This window comes from Haliaeetus albicilla, chromosome 6, assembly GCF_947461875.1.
Source record: "Haliaeetus albicilla chromosome 6, bHalAlb1.1, whole genome shotgun sequence".
Classification (NCBI taxonomy): Eukaryota; Metazoa; Chordata; class Aves; order Accipitriformes; family Accipitridae; genus Haliaeetus; species Haliaeetus albicilla.
This window is the reverse complement of record NC_091488.1, coordinates 14,187,503-14,210,596: the sequence shown is the minus strand read 5'-3', so window position 1 is coordinate 14,210,596 and position 23,094 is coordinate 14,187,503. Positions and strand designations below refer to the sequence as shown.

At 43.6% G+C, this 23,094-nt stretch overlaps 1 protein-coding gene across 6 annotated transcripts in view; it reads right to left on the bottom strand.

Moving 5' to 3' along the window:
• ERG (ETS transcription factor ERG) overlaps positions 1-23,094 on the bottom strand; it is a 147,106-nt gene that overhangs the window by 92,552 nt on the left and 31,460 nt on the right. For 3 of the 6 annotated variants that reach the window (XM_069785104.1, XM_069785106.1, XM_069785103.1), the window contains exon 2: positions 16,319-16,406. The exons of 1 other annotated variant lie outside the window; for it this stretch is intronic. In XM_069785104.1, coding sequence (XP_069641205.1) covers positions 16,319-16,357 — 39 coding nt within the window. In that variant the 5' untranslated portion in view covers positions 16,358-16,406. Of the gene's footprint in view, positions 1-4,691; positions 4,870-5,287; positions 5,576-16,318; positions 16,407-23,094 lie in introns of those variants that run through there. 2 more of the 6 variants (XM_069785108.1, XM_069785109.1) reach the window with 2 other exon arrangements.

The window sequence follows — 23,094 nt, the reverse complement described above, 5'->3', positions numbered from 1 at the left end:
CATCCCCCCGGCCCTTCTCCCCCCACCCCAGCGTTATTAGGGCTGCAATGGGATCCATGTGTGATCGCCGGCCAGCCCACACGTGCGCCGCGCTTCCCGTGCTCCCAGCCCTGCCGGGGCTGGGGTTTTAAATGACAGCGTTATATTTATATATCTGCCGCCAGAGGCCCGCAAAGGCTTTGCTAATTCTGGACACCTGCGAGGTCCGTGAAGCGGGCGGCCAGCCGGCACCGGGGCAAGAGGCGGCTCTGGGGAGGAAAAGGGTCGGGAGAAGGGGAGAGAGTGCCAGCCCCCGGGACGCAAGTGCTGGGAGCGAGGGGAGCCGCTCTCTTCATTTGCTTTGGAGCACACCATGACGTTTTTCAGGACCAGACCCAAACCTCATTAAATTTAGGGTTTGTTTGAGTTAGCCATGACTGCATAAACAGGTCCTCGCTCCCACTGCGGGGGGCTGCGGGTCACCCCAGCAGAGCGGCAGAGCCCAGGCACAACCTGGGGACCAACCCCCAGGCTGCACACAACTCTGATTTTTGGCTCCCTTCCACCTTGAGCGCATTAAACCAAACACGGCCAAACAAAGGTGGGGGAGGATCAAACCTGTGCTGAAGCAAACAAAAATGCTTTCTCCAAAGCCCGCCTGATAGATTTAATATGACTGGTTTTTGGAGGCTATCTATAATTTTCGTTTGGCACTAATATAAATCAAATAATCCCTTGATCCCAAGAAGGCAGTGAGAAGACTCAGTCAAGCCTCCAGAAGGGATGTGCTCCTTAACTTGGAAAGTTGGCAGATGATTTAATTTTGTTAGCAAATTTGACAGTGCCACAGGAATTTTCCAAAATCAAAGAGCCCTTTCATAGGCTTCCCTACCCAATACTCAATCCAGTGTCTAAGAATAACATTCGGCCCTCATTAATTAATGATATCAGTCCGAATAATGTCAGTTGCCTCAGAGACCTTGCCGGGATGGATGAATCACACCCTGCCGGCTCCAAGGCTTTCACTCTGACAAACTGCAGTGTGCGATGACGGGCCGCTTCGCCTTGAAAGCTCTCGTCCACAGAGCCCCAGCAGCTCTCAGCCCAGCCCCGTCTGAGGCGTGCGCTCAACGCCGGGGCAGACTGAGAGGTTAATGGGTGTCTGAGATAACACTCGGCTCCTGGAGGCCCTGCAGGGCAGGGGCTGGGGGCCACGGACCCCTTCCTCCCCTCCCCTGGTGCAAGAGGGGATGCTGAATCCAAACAGTGCAGCTGCCAAGCAGGGTGAGCTCGCGAGCCCTCAGCGTCACGCCAGTGTGCCTCTGCTGTGGGCAGCACCAAAGCTGGCCCATCCTTGACTAGCTTCGTTATCTCTGCCGGGCACTCAGAGCTACACCCTGGCTGTATCAGGAAGGAAAATATTATTTTTCTTCACCCCGGTTAGGTGGTGCTGCTCCTCCCCATGTACTTTGTGTGACAGATGCAAAACTGAACTGCAGAGATCCACTGGCTTTTGAGATTCACCGCAGAGTCAAGATCATATCCAATGGTGAAATGCCACAAAGAAATCTACATCTGTGAGTCTGGCTTTTACCAAAACTACAAACTGAAGATTTCTCGCAAGACCTACTCAGCTGATACTGTTCCAACATGGGAAAAGATACACCAGCTGTCTCTATAAATTTACAATTTTACTGAAGCCATAATTATGTATGAAAACATCCAGACTGCTTCCAAAGTGCACTGTACTAATATTGATATAAAATTCCCTTGTTTCTATTTGCAACATAATCACAACTCCACTCTTCAAGTTTTCACGTATCCACATTCTGCTTTCTGCAATAGCTGAAAGCAGTGACTCGTTATCAGTCATGAATATGAGGTTTAGTAACATTTGCATATCACCATCTTTTTACGTAAATGTTGCATTCCTGAGGCCTCATGAAAAATTTACAGGCAAGAACAACAACCACATTGTTTAACACATTCAAATAAATGTTTATTCACAGATGCTCTCCCTTTCCCCTTCTGATGACCGTGGCTGGTCAGGCATGCGCATCGTCTCCTATCGCCACACCCCAGTTTCCCATCAGACGCCCTGATCCTGCCATGCACAGGCAAGATCAGCACAAGGCTGAGCTGAGCTCAACGTAAACACAAACTCAGCAGAAATACACATGTGGCGTTCGTTGTGGAATCCCGGTCACAGAGGCGAAGTGTCAGAAAGACAAAGCTGGGACTTGTCTTTTCGTGTAGTGTTTGTTTATATGCTGCACGCGTTATGCCCAGTAACATGAAGCCATCAGTTTCAAGTTACAAATATACCAAAAAATGCCATAAGTAATTTATTTTTCTGCTGCGCCTGGGAAAGTAAATTTGGGATTTTTTAAAAATCTTATTTGATGCTGATGTATTCTGATTGCCACTGCAAATATATGTTTTTGTTATGCATAAGCACCATTTTGATGTGATGGCCAAAGCTCTCAAATGATTTGATGCTGAGGGTGGGGCCTTGAGAAAGGCCCATCAGACTTTGGGAACCCCTCCACAAACAATTTTCAGTTCAGTAGGGCTGGTTTGAGAACAATTTTAACATGCTGTTTACTCTAAGGCATCTTGGTTCTAAAAGCCATTGACAAGTTTCACACACGTACGCTTGTGTTTGGAAGAAGCACTGCCAAGTAATTCTGTAAAAAGCATTAAATCTAGAATTTGTTATTTTACTAAAGCATTCTGAAAAATGACACTACTGATTGCATTTGAAAAATCTGGTAACATTAATTTCACTACTGAAATATGATTTCTTTTAAAAGCCTTTTCCTTCGTGGTCCCTGCCATAGGATCCACCCCAACATCTGGATAACAGAATCCAGGCTGACAGACTACGCACATGTGGAGGAGTGTGTCTGCTACTTTGCTGCTTCTCAGGACAGACACATTGTCTCCCTCTCCTTCTCCCTGTCCCCTCCTTTTCTTTTCCTTTTTTTTTTTCTTCCTTTAATAAGACTGCACATGTCTTCCAGCTCTCTGCTGCAAATGTGACCAGTATGCGATATTGCCTTGCATCGACACAGAGCGTCTGGCTTAGGTGCTACCAAGCGGTTACTGCCCTGGCTTTGAATGCTTGCTAGGTTATTAACCAGCACATCTGGCTCTCTCCCTAGGAGGGTGAGTTCTGCAGTGCCCCAGGAATTTCTTTCATACACCACTTTTATTAGCTTTTTCAAAAGAATACGGATCACCACTGGAAAGGAAGAGTTAGGTCATTTGCAAGCATATTGGTCCCCAACCTGTTTACCATGTCTAAAAAGCAACAATAACCGAAACTCATTATTTGATTTTCAGAATTAATCTTTCCTTACTTTAGCACAGTCCTGTTGTTGTGTATTTGAAAGGTCTGCTTTACTGAAAAAAATGGCTGGTGATTTGCTATAGATAGAATTAAAAAAAACATTTCAGAAAACCACACAGATAACTTAGTTTGCAAATAAAGCTCCCAAAACACTAATTTCTAATCCTGCTTTTCCTGCGGACCTCACTCCATCATCACGGGAGGGAAGAGAAAAGTGTTCCAGGCTTAATCAAAAGAAAGAAGCGCATGTGTAGCTCCAGAGAGCAAACTTTTCTCCTTTGCCCACACATGGAAGTTACACAGGACGTGCAGCTTGAATGCAAGAGTTATATTACTATAATTTCCCATCTGGACATCCCTATTTCAGTAATGTCAGAGTGGCCTTTTCTGGTTTTGTTTATGTCACTTCCGAAACAGTTTAAGACAACTGGGAAAACTACTTTTGTTTTTTTACTGAAAAAAGCTCCACGTGGGGGAGTTACAGAGGTAGCTCTCCAGGGCTTTCCTTCTACCTGCCTAGCGAAGTTCGACACTTCTGACCAAAGCTCTCCCGAAGCAAGCCTGGCAAAAAGCTGCCTGCCCACCTAGCTACCTGCCTGCCTACCGACCCACCTGGAACTCCACCTTCCCAGGAGGAACCTTCCTCTTAGTGCATTACCTGCAACTGCTGAGCACAATTCAAGTGCAGCTAATATTCTCCACGCAGAGCCAAGCAAGTACAGAAAAAAACAGTTTGCTGGACTTGCTAGCATCAATCTCTTTTGAAGCCGTGTGAGGCCAGATTTTCGGAAGCTGTCGGCACTCACCAGCTTCCATTGTTCCAAGTGGGAGTTGTTTGGCACTCACAACTTTTGAAGGGCCGGTATTTCATGTAGGTGTCTAAATGGGAGCTCTGCTCTCCACTAACCTTTTGCAATTGCTTTTGGCTACACTGATCATCCAGAAATATCACATTGCAAAGAGGAACATGTAAGTGTATTTTAACAGAAAGCGTATTTTAAAACTATGCATAAATAGCCCATACTCCTCCAGCCAGGAAAAAGAAACAATATTCTGTGATTTCCCCAACCAAGGGGGACAGCCAGGCAAAAAGTTCACAAACTTCAGTAAATTCATACAATGAAAACAAAAACAAAACAAAAATTCCTAATTATGTAAATGAAAACAGTGAATGTTTTCAAGAATGTCACAATCTTACTTGGCGATTTCTGCCAAACAGAACAAAGAAGTTAAGTCCATCAGATAAAACCCTGATTTCTTTAGATCAATATCAAAACAAAGGGATGTCTAGTCAAAACTCTAAGCCATAAATTCTAGTATCAAATAAATTAGAGCTGACAGAACATAAAGATCTTCTCACCTCCTCAGGTCTGAATCTTCTGAAAAGCCCACCTTAGCAGCAATAGACTTGGCATTATTCAGTCATCTTCAGTCTTAAAAATAACCACAACTCATTTGGTCCACTAAAGTTCATAGAAATCCTTATAGGGTTTTTTGTTGCGCTTGCCTATAAATTGCATTGTCTTCTTAAGGCTTCCTGTCCTGCAAACAGAGGCACTAGCACAGAGATTCAACTGAGATTGTTTTCTCCCTCTTCTGCTGCTTTTATTTAACACACACACACACACAAAAAAAAAAAGAGGGAGAGAGAACTGGTAGAAGTTCCTTACAGGAGTTGGAAGAGGACATCTGCAGGCAATTTAACATGAGGGTTTGTTTCTGTGTCAGCTGGCAACCCCTGGATAACTCTGTCATGTAACTTATATGCTAAAACATGATGTAGGACAACCAGTGAGATGGGTAAATATGGCAGCACATCAGTTTTATTTGATTAAGATTTATACTTTCTCAAAGGGAGCAGCCCTGCCATACACTGCGAAAACAAATACAACTCTGCAACCGAGAGAACGCCCCACCCTGCTGCACCCCAACAGCACTGATCTTCTTCAAACCCACCTTCTGCTGCAGCCCACGACAGTCTCTCCCTTCCTTCCAATGCAATTCGAAGAGCAACAGAAAACAGGGTTTTTTTCAGATGAGGAGGGGAATCTCTCCATTCCTTTTGTGGGGAGCCATCCCTCACAGCAGCCCTCTCGGTTTGGTAAGGATCCAGCTTATCCTCCTTTGCAGGCAACAGGAGCAGAATGTGGAAGGGCTCATGCAAGCACGAGGCCAAACCTGAAATTCGTGCCTCAGTTCACTGCTTCCTGCCGATTTTGAAAGGCTGCTCAGGAACATTGACGGGTATCTGAAGAGAGCTCTGGAGATAACTGAGCTCACAAAGTTCCCGCACTCCATGTGTTTAACTTCCTCCCAATTAGAGGAATCTGGTCAAGTGAGGAATGCTCATCCATTCTGGTTCCACTTCTGTTCTTGCATCAGATCTTATGTATTTTGACATTTATAGCCACACATTTGTACTGAGGCACTGATTAGATTCAATTGTTAAAATTACCTTCCTCTCCCTTCCTCTTTGCGTGCATGTTTTGGTTTGAATTATTAGCAATTTAAAAATCAATCTTGCAGTTAAATGTTTAATGATATAATTGCTTCTGATGCCTAAATTTGTTTAGTTTGTGCTTTATTAGCATGTAATAACTGAAAGTATATTTTCCTCTGTCTGAGTTAATAAGGTCTCTATGACGGCTCATGTGCCATTAGCTGACTGGTTGCAGTTCTGGGACAACTCGGAGAGAATTGGGAAGATTTTCTGAAGCTGTAACTAAGGAGTAGGTGGCTTCCTTTAATTTCTCTAACTGAATGAATTTGAATTATCAGTTGGCCTCCACTTCAAGATTTCAACTTTTTTTTTTTTGTTTATTCTGAGTTCATTTTGAGGGCCTTTTAGTGTAAATGTTGGGCAGGGAAGCTCTGCTGTCCCAGACCTGGACACGCTGTGCTCTGCAGCCCTTGTCCCCAGATCTTCTCTGTGGAGAGGTCCTCCAGGAGGGCCCTACAGGTCTCTGCCTGCTCACCTACACAGGTTCCTTTGCAAGGAAGCCTGGAGGCTAGGAGGAAGGTGGCTTAGCCAGTCTCCTGCTGACAAGGCAGCAAGGACTGGGCCCCAAGTGTCTTCAGACATGACCTGCGGTTCTGCTGTGCAAACCTCCTGCCCCGACATTCAGACTCAGGTTTGGGACGTGGCTGCTCCTGCGCAGCCTGCCATCTACTCCCTGCTTTCCAAAGGACCACTACACTTCTGTAAAATGTCATCTTGATGTGATTATATTGCTTTTGGATTTGGCGCTAGCTTGTTTGGAAAAGGCTTGGGTGTATCGCTAGTTCTGTGTTATATACTGACGATATTCCATGTAAGATGGGATTCAGTCCATCTAATGAAGAGCCACCTACCAGTCCCCCTGTGCTTCATGTGACTACTCTAGAGCCTCTGTGTAAACAGCGGAAAGACACGGGCACTTCCCAAGGAACAGGTTGCCCACAGCAGTTGTGGATGCCCCATCCCTGGAAGTGTTCAGGGCCAGGTTGGATGGGGCTTTGAGGAACCTGGTCTAGTGGAAGGTGTCCCTGCCCATGGCAGCGGAGTTGGAACTAGATGATCTTTAAGGTCCCTTCCAACCCAAACCATTCTATGAGTCTATGAATTCATGCCTTCCTAATTTAGAACTCTCCCCATTCTCTAAAGGGGGGACCCAGAAACTGCCTGAACCAAATACCAACCAAAAGCAGCTAAAGTTAGGTGAGCATCTCGTCTGGCACTTCCTCAGGTTCTCCCTGATCATTCGCCATTTTAAAGTTATCCCATATTACTCCATTTTTCCTCCCTGCAGGGCATCAAGCGAGTGTTACTGTTCACAATGCCGGGCCCCGCGACAGAGCAGAAAACGTAAAACACAGAGGTAAACAAGGCTACGTGTTTGGGAACAAAGCTCCATCTCCTATTCCCAGCTGTTACCTTAGGGGCAGTGGCAACATTTGGTGTGTGTTCAGATCTCTGATGCAGTGAGATTACCACTGATTTAAGCTACGTACCGCAATATCCTCCTCCTGACACCTATCTGAGAAGCGCAGGCAGTGCTCACCCTGAGGGCTGGCTGTCCTGGACACAGGATTTCTCATGTTTGCAGGATTCCTCCCACGTTATTCACTGCCCTGACATCTGCCAGGTTTCTGGGTTCCTGGAAAATCTCTATATATGACCAAGGTAGTATGGACAAATAATTATGTCAGCTCATCCTGGAAGACTCACGGCACACTGCAGATTTATCTCCCTCCTTTTGAGCGCTACTTTGCTGAATTTGAAATAGCAGGTTACAGTGGCCTACCAAACTTCTGCAGCTCTGCAAGGAGGTGATAATGACTGCCAGCAAGTTCATCTTTGATCCAAGGTAATCACAGATAATATGAAATATATAATGCACATGCCAAACACTCTTTTCAGGCCTCAGCAGCAGAAGAAATTGATCCCTTTCGTGTCACAAAAAAACCACTGGAAGCAACAGAAAGTACTGGCATAGGGATGTAGGGGATGTAATATGGTAAAAGTCACCCACGTTAGTTGAGTTTAACCGTGTTGTAAATCTGGAGGGTAACATTTGGGTTTTGCAGGTTATTAGGCAGCAAAAAGCTGCATTTCTGAGCAGGACCTGGTAGTGAAGTGAGCACACTGTAGCTCTACAGGGCTCACTGGCAAGACAGACATGGGAATTTAGGGGGACAGCAGTGGTCCTGTCATCCTTTCTGTTCTTCTAGGACAGAAAGGACAGGATGCGTATTTTCAATTAAAAACCAAAATTGCACCAAGAATACACCTACGGTATAGAATCAGTTTCTCTTTCTAATGACACATGCCTGGAAATACCCAAATACTGGCTACTAACTTGAGCCAAAGAAGAAATATTTTTCACAACAAGAATTTGAATTGGCTTGGGAAAGAACACTGAGAGTCTCAAAATGTCCTACAGAATAACGGGCAAAGACTTATGGCAAGCAATAAAATAGCAAGTTGGTGGAAGGTATCTAATCAAACACCCATAACTGTTTATGAGGTAATGTCTGTGTTAATAATCTAAAGAAGGGGATTAAACAGCACATCAGCAAAAGATATTACACCCTAAAGTCAACTTTGGGACACCAACAGGACTGCTGAAATAGTCCAAAAGAGTCTTGAAGAGATTAGAACATGGGTAGGAAATAATGAAGTAAGATTTCAGATGTAAGGAGGACAGTTGTCAGTACAAGTATGCAATATGAGATCCAAATGAAAGGCGGAGGGGAAGAGAGAAAGGAGGGAGAGTGTGAGAGAGAAGAGATTAATTTTTTAACATCACGTGCAGAGGAAACACTTCACCAAGCCCAAGGGAAGCATCCTGCCCTCTCTGTGGGCTGCAGGAGCAACAGCCCTTGGACTATGCCTTCCAGCTCTAGGAGGTGTTACCAGAAGGATAACAACGTGGTGATTCAGGCAACGAGGACAGCTGACAGCAGGGCTGGATGCAGCTGCAGTGGTGATGGGGGGAAGGCTGCCTGGCCCCCATCACCTGAAACGGGCTGTGACCAGAACTAATGCGGACAGGCTGGGGGATGCTTGGCAACCTCCCCTGAGCTCTCCCTATAAATCTCCCTCCTTAAGAAGGTGAAGAGGAGCAAAAGCAGTGTGAAATTAAAGGAGTTTGGATCTGTAGAGAGCAGATATACAAAGGCTGGTCAAAGAGGGGAGCAGGGTGGCTGCCTAGGAGGAAATGCTGCATGACAATGAGTCATGGGGAATAATCTCTCAAGAAAGGTTAAAGGTATTTGTGGCCAGATCAAGGTAAAACGCAAATCCAATGTACATTAAGCAGTAATCTCTGACTCACTGGGAGATAATCTCTGCACATCTTTAGCATTTGCACTGTATATTTGTGTGAGGATAGTCCTGGGCAGGTGGTTTCTGTAACCACTTGTCACGGAAGGAGGAGACTGTCATTACAGCCTCGCGGAGTCCCCAAGGCTGCCCAGGCACCATGCTGGTGGAGCCCCCCAAGGCAGACTTTCTTGCACCCCATCCCTTCAGTGCTTTCACTGCAGCCACATGCAAAAGGCACGGCCTTGGAGGCATGAAACACAGCATGGACACCTGGGCTAGTGGAGTTGCTGGCCCCATCTGCCAGGATGGCTGGGACCTAAAAAGTAGGAGACACCTACTCTGGCAGTGAGCTTGAGGGAGATCTACAGGCAGCAAAACAAGCCTACGATCTGGGAGCCCTCCATCCCACTCCAGGCTCTAGAGGGGAGGAAGAGGAAGGAGAGGAATCTTTTTTCCCAGTTTCCCCAAAGGCTTTTTGTCCCGTTTTTGTTCCTGTCCCAGTCTGTCCTTCCCAACTTCTTCTTGCAACTTCTCCCTGCAACTTCTCCCCCCCCTCAGCTTACCACCCTAGCTCTAGTTTTCAGGACCATCCATTTTATGATTTCTACCCATCAGCAGCAGAAACGTCCAGACTTTTAACCATCTGGCAGACTGCAGAAATGAGATTTGAACACATCTGACTCCACATTACAAAGGGTTAGTGTAAAGCATATATATCAGCCAGAGCATTGAAAATGCATTTGGTACTCTTTCGTTTGCTCTTTCCTGCTTATGAAAAAGATAATTTTTGTTTAAAAATGGCCTCACTTAAGGAATTATCCATGCCATTAGTCCCCAGAACAATTGAGATGAAAGTCTCTCGACCATCCCCTATCAAAATAACATACTTTTCTTTGAACATGTCATTAACACTGTTTTCCATCTGGCTGTTGGCAGCAATCTTGGATTCGCTCCGAATTGCTGAAAGTTCATCAATTATAGTACACAGAAGCCATTATCTCCCTTTTCCTTTAGCAAGGGGGCATTTTCTCAGGCAGAGAGAAGGAGGTAGAGTTCAAGAGAAAAGTAAAAAAAAAAAAAAAGAAAATAAAAATTTACCCATGTAAACTCTACGGCAATCATTTGGTTACAATCCAGAATTCAAAACTTCTGAGAAGTAAATCACAATTTCTGCATGTAAGGAGATTCTAGCTTTCAAATACAGTAGTGATTCTGGCATTATTACAGGTAAATGATGTATGATGACAGAGGATGGAAATAACACACCAGATTTTAAGCCTGGCACTTTGGGGGCTTGGTGAATGAGCGCTGGTACGAAGGAGTGTCACCCACATTCATGACAAACTCAGTTCCTTTATTTTGATGAGAACCCAGCGTAAACCATGGCTATTGTTCAAAAAAGATTTAGCAACTGGGATCCAGCTAGCATAATCAGTAAGAAGCATAGTGAAATTGAAACAGTGGTGTTACCCTGTCAGTACAAAAGCAGGGGAAGAGCTTTTAAAGTTTTGCCAGAATAATGAATGAAGTACACAGTGAGGGGTAAGCAAAGGGGATGGGACTTACAGCTACTCAGCAACGGCAGCTTCGGGGACTGCTGATACTGGTGCTTTTTCACATCTGTCACTGAGGGACATTTGTAACCCACAAGATGAGAGCCTGCATGCAGCAGTTATCCCGGAGCAGCTGTCAGGCAGCACGTTTGCAGCCTGGATAACCCACAGTAGCTTGTTCACCTCTGTGTGCTGGGGCTAAAGGCACCATCTCCCAGCTAGAGGCCATTGCAGGCAACATGTCCACGGGGTCATCACTGATTCATACCTGTGGGAGGCTTGGCTCATTAGCCAACAACTATCAGGAGCAGTTATTCCATATTTTCTGGATAGGATGGGAGTATGTTATCAAATTGACTCCAGTGGTGACATACTGTGACACAGTAGTATTACATACTCCATATGGATCGCCTACTCAACTATGCTGCAATGTGTCTGCCATTAGCTTACTTCACATGTGACTTTGGACAAAGCTCTTTGTATCTTTGGCTCAGATTTCCATGCTCTCACTCGTAGCTGAGCTGCCCAAATATCATTTTATAAGCAATGAAAGAAGTGCTTTAGCAATGCAAAGAATCCACAAAGACTAGGCTCCTAGCTTAGTCAAGACCCTAAAAAGAGGTGGGAGGAAAAGCCGGGCTTTATCCTCCTTATCCTGGAGGATAATAGTAATTCTGCCCTCCTTCCCTTCTTGTTCCCCTTGCCCATTCAGGCAAAGACTGTATTATGCATACAAAACTCTGAGCATAATGAAGTCTTGGATCCTATTTAGAGACTCCACAATTCCAGGAAAAATAACAGATTATATCAGACCCAGAATATGCTCCCTAATGAATAATACCAGTTAAAAAAAATCAGATTTAACCATAACACAACAGATTAGGTACATCCAGCAGCATCTCTACACCACCACAATTTGAAATCCAGCATATTTCTTTGGCCAACAAGGGAGCTCTGGGATCAGGTTTTGTAATACTTCCAATGACAATATGGGATGCTGTGCATGGAAATGTGCATGTGCCACCTAATTCACAGCCTAGGCACATAAATGCTAAATTCAGGAGTAATTTTCAGAAACAGCTGTGGAGTAATTCTTCTATTTCTTCTGAGAAACCAGCTTGTCCTTCATTGTAATATTAGATACAGCTTTCAGATTTGGTACCCTCAATTTGATAGATTCAGAGGCAACAACCTCTAGTTACATCCACAGAACACATGAGGTTGTACGGACACAGACCAGCTGAATTTGGCTCAAAGTGTTTGATGCCCTTCAAGAACTTTTATAAAAAAATGTCCTCTTTGATTAAGCTATCTGGGATGTAAAGTGTCCCCATTTTTCAACTTCTACAAGACAAAAGGCAGCTATGCAATTCACAAGCACCTCTGTTCAGCTGCTGCCATTCACCTGTCTCTTCAGTTATGTCATCCCAGATCTCAAAATCATCACCAGGCAGCAGAAAAATCAGACCACCTAAATATACACAGACCAAATCTTCCACCAGCATAAATCATGCTTGTGTCAATGAAAACTATACCCATTTACCCCAGGTTAGACTCCATTCCTGATAAATGCATTCATTTCTTTACCTATAAGCCATACGCTCTACTCTTCCTCTCCAAGTGAAGGCCACTTCACTTCTCAATTCCTGAGAATTCACTTCTCAGTTCCTGAGAATTGGTTCCACAAAATCCCCTCGCAGTGATGGCACAGGCTAAGTAAAGTCAAACAAGCATTTGATCTTTGCAAATGAGGCTGCTGAAAGCAGAATTTAACCCTTAAAAAAATACAAGTTTTATTGAATGGTCAGTATTCACAAAGCACACATCACTAAAAACAAAATATGCAAATCTCAGGTAGCATTCGCACAGTGTTTCTGTGACTACTGTTATAAGAACTAGAGTTTAATGAATAATAGAACAACAAAAAAATCACATTAAAACATGTGTGTAAATGAGAGTTAGTCTTGCCCATACAAAGTGACAACCTAGCCACTGACTTCTTGAAAACATCTCTACCCTTTCTTTTGGGTTTGATGAGATACAACTCTTCTTAAGTTGTTTTACTTAATAGCGGTCTAAGCAGCTAGATCCTTATGTACCTCTCAAATGGCAAACTACCTAAATCAAAATAGTTCAGACTGACAAAGGCTCAGCTTCCTGGTGAAAACTGTATTCAGCACATTCATGCAACACCTAGTTTAGAAAGACAGCAAAAATGGTGCATTTTCTAGAAGTGACCCTTAGTGGACATAGAATCAGAGATCCACTTTTGCTGTGTTTGAAAACTTCTATTGGTGACAAAAGGACCTTGATCACCTGACAGCATTAATATTATGATTAATATTATGATTAACATCAAAAATTTTATAGCACTCAATAAAAATGACAGCCCCTTTCAGTGGCATGGGCAGGGTAAGAGGTGAGGACAGAGTTGGTTGCAGAGTCCTGTCTACAAACTCCTCTCCAGTGTGCAGACTTGTTAGAGAAAACCTATTCTGGAAGAGTGAGGGAATACACAAACCTTGGTATAAATGTGAGTGCCTTGTACCCAAGCCCTTGCAACTATCAAAAACTGCCCAAATGACTGTCCAAAAATAATTTCTTCATTCTAATTAGGGATACTGGAGAGCAAGAAATCATTTTCTTGCTTTAAATCAAACAAACACTTATTTTCTTAACAGTTTGCCACTAATACAAACTAATAGCTCTATTTTAAGCCTTTAGCAATAGCAAACCTTGTTAAACTAGGGTGCTGATCCCACAGACCACTGGGCACACACTCAAATTTATCGATGTGAGTAGTCTTACTTATTTCAGCCCTCTCACTGGCACTAAAAGTGCGTGGAACTGCTCAAAGATCAGGTTCAAAATTCCACATATTTTACTGAACTGGAGCTAAAGGTCTGAACATATACATCCTTTTTCTTGTCCCCATCAAATGTTTCTTTCCTTCATGCTTGGGCAAAACACAAGGCTGTGACTCAGGTGAAACTAGGCATTAGGGAGCAACAGGAACACAGGTTCACCATATCAATTACAGATGCTTCATCCAGGCTGAAAAAATGTAAAGCCTAATCTTTGGTAGCTATGGAATGGAGCTGGCTAAACAAAATGAGGAAGCACACATTAAGACTTTCAAAACATGCCCAAAATTGGACAGGATCTGCCTGGGTGCTGGAATCCGGCTCTTACCATTTCTCATCCAGGAATGGAGCACAAGAGCTTTGAGACTGGTTACATTTCCTCCCGGTAGCGGGAAAGGCAGATTTTAAAATAGCACACATAAAAACTCACATAATGCAAATGAAATCACCCTTTCTGCAAAAAAGATGTCTCTGAATATTCATATTGCCATATTCATTTATCTTTCACATTAATTTTCTGCACATGTTCAGGCAGAAAACTTAAATTGTAAAATCTGTCAAATCTTAATAATTCAGACACTTCCTAGAAAGTGATCTTCAAAGTTACAGCTCTAAATGCATATGAATGAGGCTGTGTCTGCTTATTCAAAAAAATAAAATAAACAATACCATGTGACCTACCTGACAGAGCACAGTAAACTAAACAAAACCAACATATCAAGGATGACTGTACTGAACCCAGTTTGTCCCTTCTACCTCACCAGAAAAGACCATCACACCAAATAGTCTTTCCCACATCCCATGTGCTATACTTTCTCATAGCTTATTTTTAAGAATGTAGTTACATCCATCCGCTTTCAAAGTCTAAATGACCAGAGCATCTCTGGCAGCTTTCTGAAGAATGTGTTTAGACCAAAGCAGCCCCTAATGACATAAACAGAAACGTGAAGGATTTGATGTCTAGTTGGCTAGCTTTCCTATCCCAAACACAGTATTAAAGTAATTGCCTTCCTCACACCCTTTTTCAATGTAACAGCAACTTCTGTGTGCTGTTCTGCTGAAAACAGGCTCCTACGGGTTCCCTTGAACACATAATTACAGAGATTTTTATGCAGCTCTCTTTTATGTCCTGTAATAAGATGCATGCATACCCAGCCTTGCCCTCTCAAATGCTAACTCCCATGGTTAAAAAGCCTGCTTCAGATACTAGTTTTGGCAGAAAGCATGAAACTGAGTTCTTCTTAAAGTTATTTCTGGCACTGCGGACACTTAAACAGCATGAAGAGGTACTAAACCCCCTTACAATTTTTGAAGTCTTCCTGGTTGAAATCCAGGTGATGAGACATGTTGAGGTGAGACTGCTTATGGTGGTGGTGTTTTTCTGGTCTTTTCATAAAAACAACCACTGAAAGCGCTGGGATTTGGAAAACTTGGAGGGAGGGAAAGGACAAGCTCTCACACTACTGCCAGTCGTTCTAGTATCTAAACACAATCCAAAAACGCTGCAGGGAGCTATATAGAGAGCTTCTTTCATTCACTGCCTTTTAACAGGAAAAGTGAGTTGTTTAAAATAATATTTTATTTTTATTCAGTTAAAAACAAGTGGAAAAATGAAGCTTTTCTATAGAGAACTGCTGACTGGTAGATAGCAGTCAACTGAGAAGAAACTCCATGAAAGAAATTGTAGAAAATGTAACTTCAAGGAAAGACGGAAAGACAGACAGACAGAAAGGCAGTCAGAAAGAATAAAAGAAAACCTTTCACTTACAACCTGCTTAGCACAACTGATCTATTTCTTTGATTACAGCAATCTTATTACACGAGCAGTATTTTCAGACAGCAAAATCATGTGAATGGAAGTATGCAGTTTCATCATATTATTGTATATAAGGATCAGTATGCTTTTTCCACATAAGACACTGCTATATGAGTGTCTTTTTACCTCGCAAAAGAGAATTACTGTTCTCTTCTAGAAGCAGTCAGGAAACCGTTTCCAAACAAAACCTCTAGATGATGAAATAGTGAGGCAGAAATAGAGTATCCCCCACATCAGTCAGTTTGTGAGGCTCAGATGCCGTTGTTGTTTATGTGCAATGCCCCAAAACGTCTTGATCTCAGCAACACATCATCAGCTACACCTGCCAAGTCTAGCAGGTTCCTAGTCTTCAGTGAAGAAGGATAAGAAAGACACAGTAACAATAGCAATAGTAATAATAGTAACAATAAAGTAAAAACAGTACAACAGCTTTTTTGAAATGTAGCAAAACAATGCTGTTTTTAAGGCAGTAGCACAGTTCAATGTCTACAGTCCTATGACTTGCATAGAACTATGCACTGAATCTTTCCAATGGGATGTTTCTTTGGCTTTGATTTTTTGCATTATGCTCATTTTCCTTCTGCAGTTAACTTAATGTATGCCACTGGCTTTCATGGAGCAGAACTGCGGACATATGAATTCAGTGTTTTTCAGGTAGGTGTATTTTATCAAGCATACCAAATATTAAAGGCCAATCAAGGGGTTTTAATCTTAGAAAACAATATCAACAAAATAACCACATACATCAGAGCACATCAGTACAGGTGTCAGCAACAAAGACCGCAGCACTGACTCGCACAATAGCATATAAATATTGAGGAATAAAAAAGCCAGTGTTGTACAGCAGCACAATTTATAAACATGCAAGAAAACCTGCAGTATGTATACATATTCTTTAATTTTATCACTCTGAAACATCTGAGGACTCACAATAAACAGGAAACTAACCTTGATGTGAGCTGCTGGATCTGGGACAGTCTGAATCATGTCCTTTAACAGGCCAATGTGTTTACCAGGAGCTCAGATCCCAAGGTAGCTGCATAACCAAAGAAACAAAAAGTCATATGATTATATTATAAAAGTTTATTTTCAATAGAAATCTCTTATCTTTTTATAGACTGATAAGCATCTTTCCTTCCCCAGACCTCCCTGAGAACCACTACAGTTGAAGCTCTAAGACATTTCTGTTTCCATACAGTCTGTTTAGGATATATTTCATACAGGAGAAAACAGTCAGCCCTGAAATTCTCATGGAAAATTGGCCTTTTTCTATAAAGGACCATTTTCCCAAAATAAGGACTCTGGGATGTGGTCTGTCCTGCACAGCCCCATTATTCACCCGAAGTATCAGGGATTTCCACAACCCCTTCTTCCCAATTTAGAATTATACAGCAGGATTGGGACAGATCTGGAGCTGATATAAATAAGTATCATTTCACTGAAGTTGTGCCCATTTACAAGAGCTGCAAATCTGGTCCAGCCACTCAATTAACAGCACTTCAGAGCATGGATCTTCTGGGATCCCGTATCCATGTCTGGTAATAAAGTACAGAGGGGTTGGGGCAGGCGGGGTGCATTTGTCTGCTTGTGCGGGTGGTGGGGGACCATTAAAACAATTTAAAATAATAACAATATATAATGTAAATAATGTGAAGTACTGCTCAGTAACAAGAACATCAAATAACTGCTAATAAACTGGGATTGATAAGTCAGAAAACTAGAAGACGTGGAAAAATGTAGGAACATGAATGTCATTTAAAGTAATCTGGTTTTTTTCTCCATTCTCCCTAAAAGCCTGGAAATTCCCATTTCTCACGCAAGAGGTTTCCTTTTGCCCATGACATTGAACTTCTTTCATCTTTTAAAGCAGCAAGGCACTATCAGAAAAAAAATATCTTTTTCCTCAGCATCGGCTTTTCTTAATTTCGTTATCTGTTCCCACATCTACACTAACTTGCAAATCAAATTGCAGATAACTTTTACCTATTTACTCAGGAGAAATGTTGATAGACTGACTAACACTGAGTTGCAGCTTGCCCCAGAAGCAGTGCTCATGATGTAAGGGAACCATTTTTAAAGTGTGGTACTACACAGTGCAATTAAAGATATCACCATTTAGATCTTAGTACATTTCCCCCTTACTACTTAAAGGAGACAGCTTTGTCCCTCTTTAAATCCATGAAAATGATGTACTTAATTCAATGGTCTATTGGACCAACCCCAAAACAAGCCAAATTCCCATTTTGTACACCCTCCTCATCTATCCGTGGATGATCAAGTGGGATACCGATGTAATGGTTTTAAGTGAAGATTTTTCCTTCCACAGAACTTAAATATCTTTAAAAGCAACAGACACTTGTTTTGATAAAAGCAAACTTGCAACAGTGATGTCGTTCAGATTTAAGTCATACAGAAACACTAACAGCGCTGACATGCCTTTCAGTTTCCTTCCTCCCTTCCCCAGTAAATCCACGCCCACCACATTATTCATTGGATTTATGGGATTTGTATTTTAAGCTTTTGAAACACCATACACAGAATTTGGAAACTACTAGATTTTATTTAAACTGAACAGAAAAATATTTTGAACCCAGTGTTAGATCATGTTTTCACAGTTTGCATACTTTCATCACCGTGTTGCCATAACGGCACCTCACCCCCAGCAAAGAAGCCTACCCAGAAAAGAGGGGACTTGTGCCGCAGCGGTGTTTATTTCTGTCTCTCTGATGTCTTTGCTCAGCGTGCAAGCATGCACTGCGTCTCTCCTCCCTACCCACGTATTTTACTTGGTTAACCCAGGTTTCAGAAGGAAGCTGAGTTTAAATACAGTTTGGGAAGCAACTTCCAACACCACCTAGACAAAGAGAAGGGGCTCTGATGCTCCTTACAGAGCTGGGTACCTCTGCCCCTCTTTGTCCCCCAGAAATGCTGCCTGTCCCCTGCCCTGAGCCTGTCACCCACCCAGGACCAGCTGCGTGCCACCTCGCGTTGTGGTGGAGACGGACCACGCAGGACCCCAGCTCGCCCAGCCTGCTCCAGCTCAGAGAGCTGAGCTGGAAACGCCTGACAGCGGTGCGGGGATTTCTGCCTCTCCTGAGCTCTCGCCGTCTGGGTGGTTCGCCCGACAGAAGCAGGATTTTGCGCTTAGGAAGCACGTGTTGAGCTCAGAGGTGTGGACTCCTTTCCAGAAATGCTCCGTGTCTCTCTGGATTTTCTTTCAGAGCTCAGACTTGCTTGAAGCTATTGGGGTTTAAGAGAAGTTGTTTCAACTATGCCATGCCCATTCATATCACATCTTTTCCCCAAGAAGATGGATTCTTTATAGAAGAGAAGATGACGGAGAACATTTGCAAACCAGTTGCCAACTCTACACCACATGGTATGGGAATCAAAGACAAGCAAATATTAGCCAATATGAGTTGGAAGGATACATATGCAACTGTTCTGGCCATTCGACTTTTCCCCCATACTGCTGTGTAGCGGTGATCCTAAAAGGGGGAATTCTGCTTCAAACTCAACCTTTGGCAGTGTGTTCTCCTTCTCACCTGGATATTCATTTATAGCTGCTCTAAAGCGGAACGTGTCCTAGTTTGCAAAAGACATGACTTTTGTCTTTCTACTTCTGGAAATCGTTGTTAAAAAAGCCGAGATAGTTTTCCTCGCTTTTTCCAAAGAGAAATATAATTTTAATTATTTTAGCTCCACCTTTACTGGCTGGAATTGGAAGCTTCCCGACATCTGGTACTAACTTGCTGAACCAGATGGTATTTATTGCCAGAACCTCCTCCACCCCCATCCCAAATTTCATGCTGGTCATGTTTGTGCTTGACAGTCTGTCACAGGGTCTGCACGTGGCTGTAGATTTTGCCCTGCATCCCCTGGCTAGTATGACTCTAATGCAAGAGCCAAAATGACACTAAAGCCTGGTTTAGGGAGACATCTCTATTCAGGAAACTGAAACAAGGAAATCATAACACAAACTGAAAGTAAAGTGCTTGCTTAAGTGCCTTCCTGCTTTAGGGTTTAACCCTGGAGGGATGTATTTGTAGCCACAGAGCAGGTTTTCTTATAGTTCCCGGCGTCCTGAGTCAAGACTAGCTTTCGTTAATCCTCGTTTAGCGGTACAGGTCCCCGTGGCACCCCATCTTACAGGGCGCTGGAGAGCGGAGAGACCGCAGCAGCAGTCCTCCTGGCAGCACCCAAGGGACGGACCCTGCAGCTTCGGCTGACACGTGGCCGGCCGCAAGTCCATCATACGGTTGAAATGGAAAAAGGTCCTGTCGCCTAACAGGAAGCCTTCCCGCCGCACGAAACAAATAATCGTTCACTGGGTCAGCGTAACCAGTGGGACTGTGCGTGTCTGGTTGCCCAACTGGGGCTACAGGGCTGCTGTGGGGCCGTGGTGCAGCACGGACGGGGAAGCAACGGCTTCTCAGGGGAGCTGGCACGCACCCCGCAACCACCAAACGAAAAGAAGCTGTATTTTAGTTATGTATGAGGGACAGAGCATGTAGTGAGCATGCCCCAAGGGCCCTAGGACAGAAGACACCGGAGGACAGGCAGGAGACTGCTGGGACAGTACACCAGGCTCACATGCCCTGCTCACGTCCCCAAGAAAAGAGGATAGCTGGCATCAGGCTGTGGGCAGCATTAAATACTCACGACAGGATCTGGCTTTTGGTACTGGTTTCCAACCCCTGATGCATCCAAAGCATCATACAAGAACAACAGCAAGAGTAAAAAGCAGCAATGTTGCTCACGACACAAATTCCCCTCTGATGTGCAGGACAGATTAAAATATCCAGATAAAACCCCGTTATTGTATGAAAGCAGCCAGACCTGGGTATGCCTGTGCTACCCCACACAGGAGGAGTCGGATCAGCTATGGAGTCTGTTGTCTTTCTGTGCACGCGTGCATGCAACCCGCATTTTTCGAGTTATGTAAATACATCAAAGGGTTGCAGAATTATGTACAGCTCGAGAGTTCACCAGATGTGATTACATTGGTTTTCCTTTTTATAGTCGTATCAAAAGGATTAGACTTTTTAATGTACACATATACTGCCAAATTACTGAGAGGCTGAACGTCCTCTCTATATGGGGGGCAGTACGCAGCCCTCTCGTACATTTTCACACTCACGTTACCTTGCAGACAGGAACGTAGGTCCCTTTTCTGTAATTTGGCATGCTATGCTCACCTAAAAAACCCAGCAGGTTCCTCCCAATGGGATCTACACCCCGCACTAAAGTGCTGCGAGGGAGCATGACCAGGCAGTCAGCAAAACTGACGGAAAAAGGCTCCAGGCCAAACTCCTAGCAAAGCGACGCCCACGCGGAGCAGAGCTTGGCTGCAGCAAATAAAGAAACATGGTCCGCGCTGCTGTTCTGCCGGGGATGAACGTGGCCCAAAGTACTTATCTGCAAAGGGGATAATATTAAAAATACAGCCACAACGCGTAGCCAATACCAGATAATGAAGGGCTGCTTAATCGACGGCAAATGAGGTGCCAGAATTGCTGGGCCAGATTCCTGGTGCAGTGAAAGCAAGGACGATACTGAACGATTGCCCAAGCACAGGCTGCACAGGAGAGCAGCACCAAAGCTCTGCCCACAGGACAGCGTCCCTCCCCAAAGAGCCCTGTATCACCGCCGCTGGGACGGTAGGACCCTTCACTTTACAAACATGTGAATGTCAGCAGGAAGAGCTATGAATGGCACACAGCACTGGAGATTTGCACACACACACACACACACACAGACACGCACTCCGGTACGATGAATAATACAGAGTGGCATCACACCAAATTTCTACCAGCATAACTTTAGGATGTTTTATCATTACTCACAGGAGGTGAATCCCTGAACAGTTATGCAGACTATCCCAAGTGAGTGCCAGCAGGACTTTCAGACCCCCTCACACTGTCATGCAACTGTACTTGTCACATATTTTATAAGAACTGATGTTTTTCAGCTGTTGGAGAACTTTTGAGACACCCATTTCTGGACTGTTTTTTCAGGAAATCTCTTTTTATGCATCTGGGTGCTACCAGCGCTGGTGAGACAGTGTGTAAAGAAGAGAAAGTCTGGGATATTCAAAAGGCAGAAGAACTGTAAACCCGCTCTCAATGGTGTGTAGAAACAGTGGAAGCTCCTGTAGCTTAGAGCTCCACTTGTTTGGTAGATGAATGCCCTATGTGTGGTTTTCAGCCTTTCTGTGATTTGTGGACACCTAAGATCATTCCAGTTATGGTGGGAGCCCTTTGTACAGCAAATTTAAGCCAAATTTAGGCTTGCTGTACTTTAGAAGTAGTCTACAGATCTGAGGAGCTGCAAGGATCACTAACTGAAAACCAGTGTGCGACCATTCCCCTAGTGCTGCTGCTGCTTTATTCATATCATAGGGCTTTATTGAAATTAAGTTATTACATTAAGTTCTTAAGTTCTTCAGATTAAGTCCTCTAAAAGGATGAAGAAGAGAAGAGGTGAAATCCTCATCCACTCAAATAAACTGGACTTTTGACACTGTCTGAAGCAGACAAGACATTCACCCGCTCTTGTGCAAAACTCAGGAGCACAAGATCGTTACAAGCATGCAGTTTGGAAATTGCTAAACAAACAAACAAAACAATAAGCTTCTTGCACAACATAGTACTGTAAGCTTATGCCTCCCCTCCTCTAACACTTGCAGGTTTAGAAGAAGGTAGTGTAGAGCCAGGTGAGCGGCCGGAGTCAGCTCCCGCCAGCACCAGAGGTTTGCCGAGAGCCGGAGGGCAGCAGCCCAAAACCCAGTAGTGTGTAGTGAAGAAAGGCCCAGAACTGAAGTCACAGGAACGTTTAGAATTCAGCATTTGTAAACCAGGGCTCCGACGAGCAGACTGTGATGAAATACAACTCTTCCAACCCAGGGCCAATATTGACAGTAAGCTATTACATAGCAGAGCTGCATGACATGGGCGTAAAGCTTTGATGTGTAACTTGTGGTTGGGCATAACCACTTCACCTTTGGGGGTTTTTTTGCTTCTTTTGTTGTAACCTCTCTGCCTTTTGACAGCCTCAAGAGTAAACCCCTGAGGAAAGACCCTGCTATACTCAAGAAACGCTACTGCCTTGCTACTACAAGGCAGTTCACCCGCAGTCAGTGTGTATTTACTGTTAGGGTAAGACTTCATGATTGCAGGTGGATACCATGAATAAAGCAACAGTAAAGGACAAGAAAACCAAAATAGGAAAAGTTGTGTCAATCTATGTTTCTACAACTTTCCATTCTCAATGAAAACTTTTTGTACTCATCCTGCCCTTGCAGGACTGAACTGAAGGGATGTGTTGTGCACCGTCTGATATGCTTAGCTACAGGAGTGAAGCAATGCTAAGTGGCATTGATTGTAACAGTAGTATATTAGGATCAATAGATTTGGGCTAGGAGAGGTTCCTAACCTGTGAATCTAGTACACTCTTCTGTACTTATGAGTACATTAAATAAATGGTAAGTTCTTTGGGAGCAATTTAAATAGAAGAATAACTCAATGATAAAATTCCAATTACGTCTCTTTGATAGTTTGTTGGGTTTTTTTTTAATATTACAGCATTATTTGTTTAAAAAAATCAGTGGGAAAAACAAAAGCTGGGCGGGGCTGGTTGGTTGATGGGTTTCAATTCTGGCAGCCAAAACCTGAAAGATTTTGCACTTTCAAGAAACACCTAAAGAAGTTAATAAAAAAACAGAG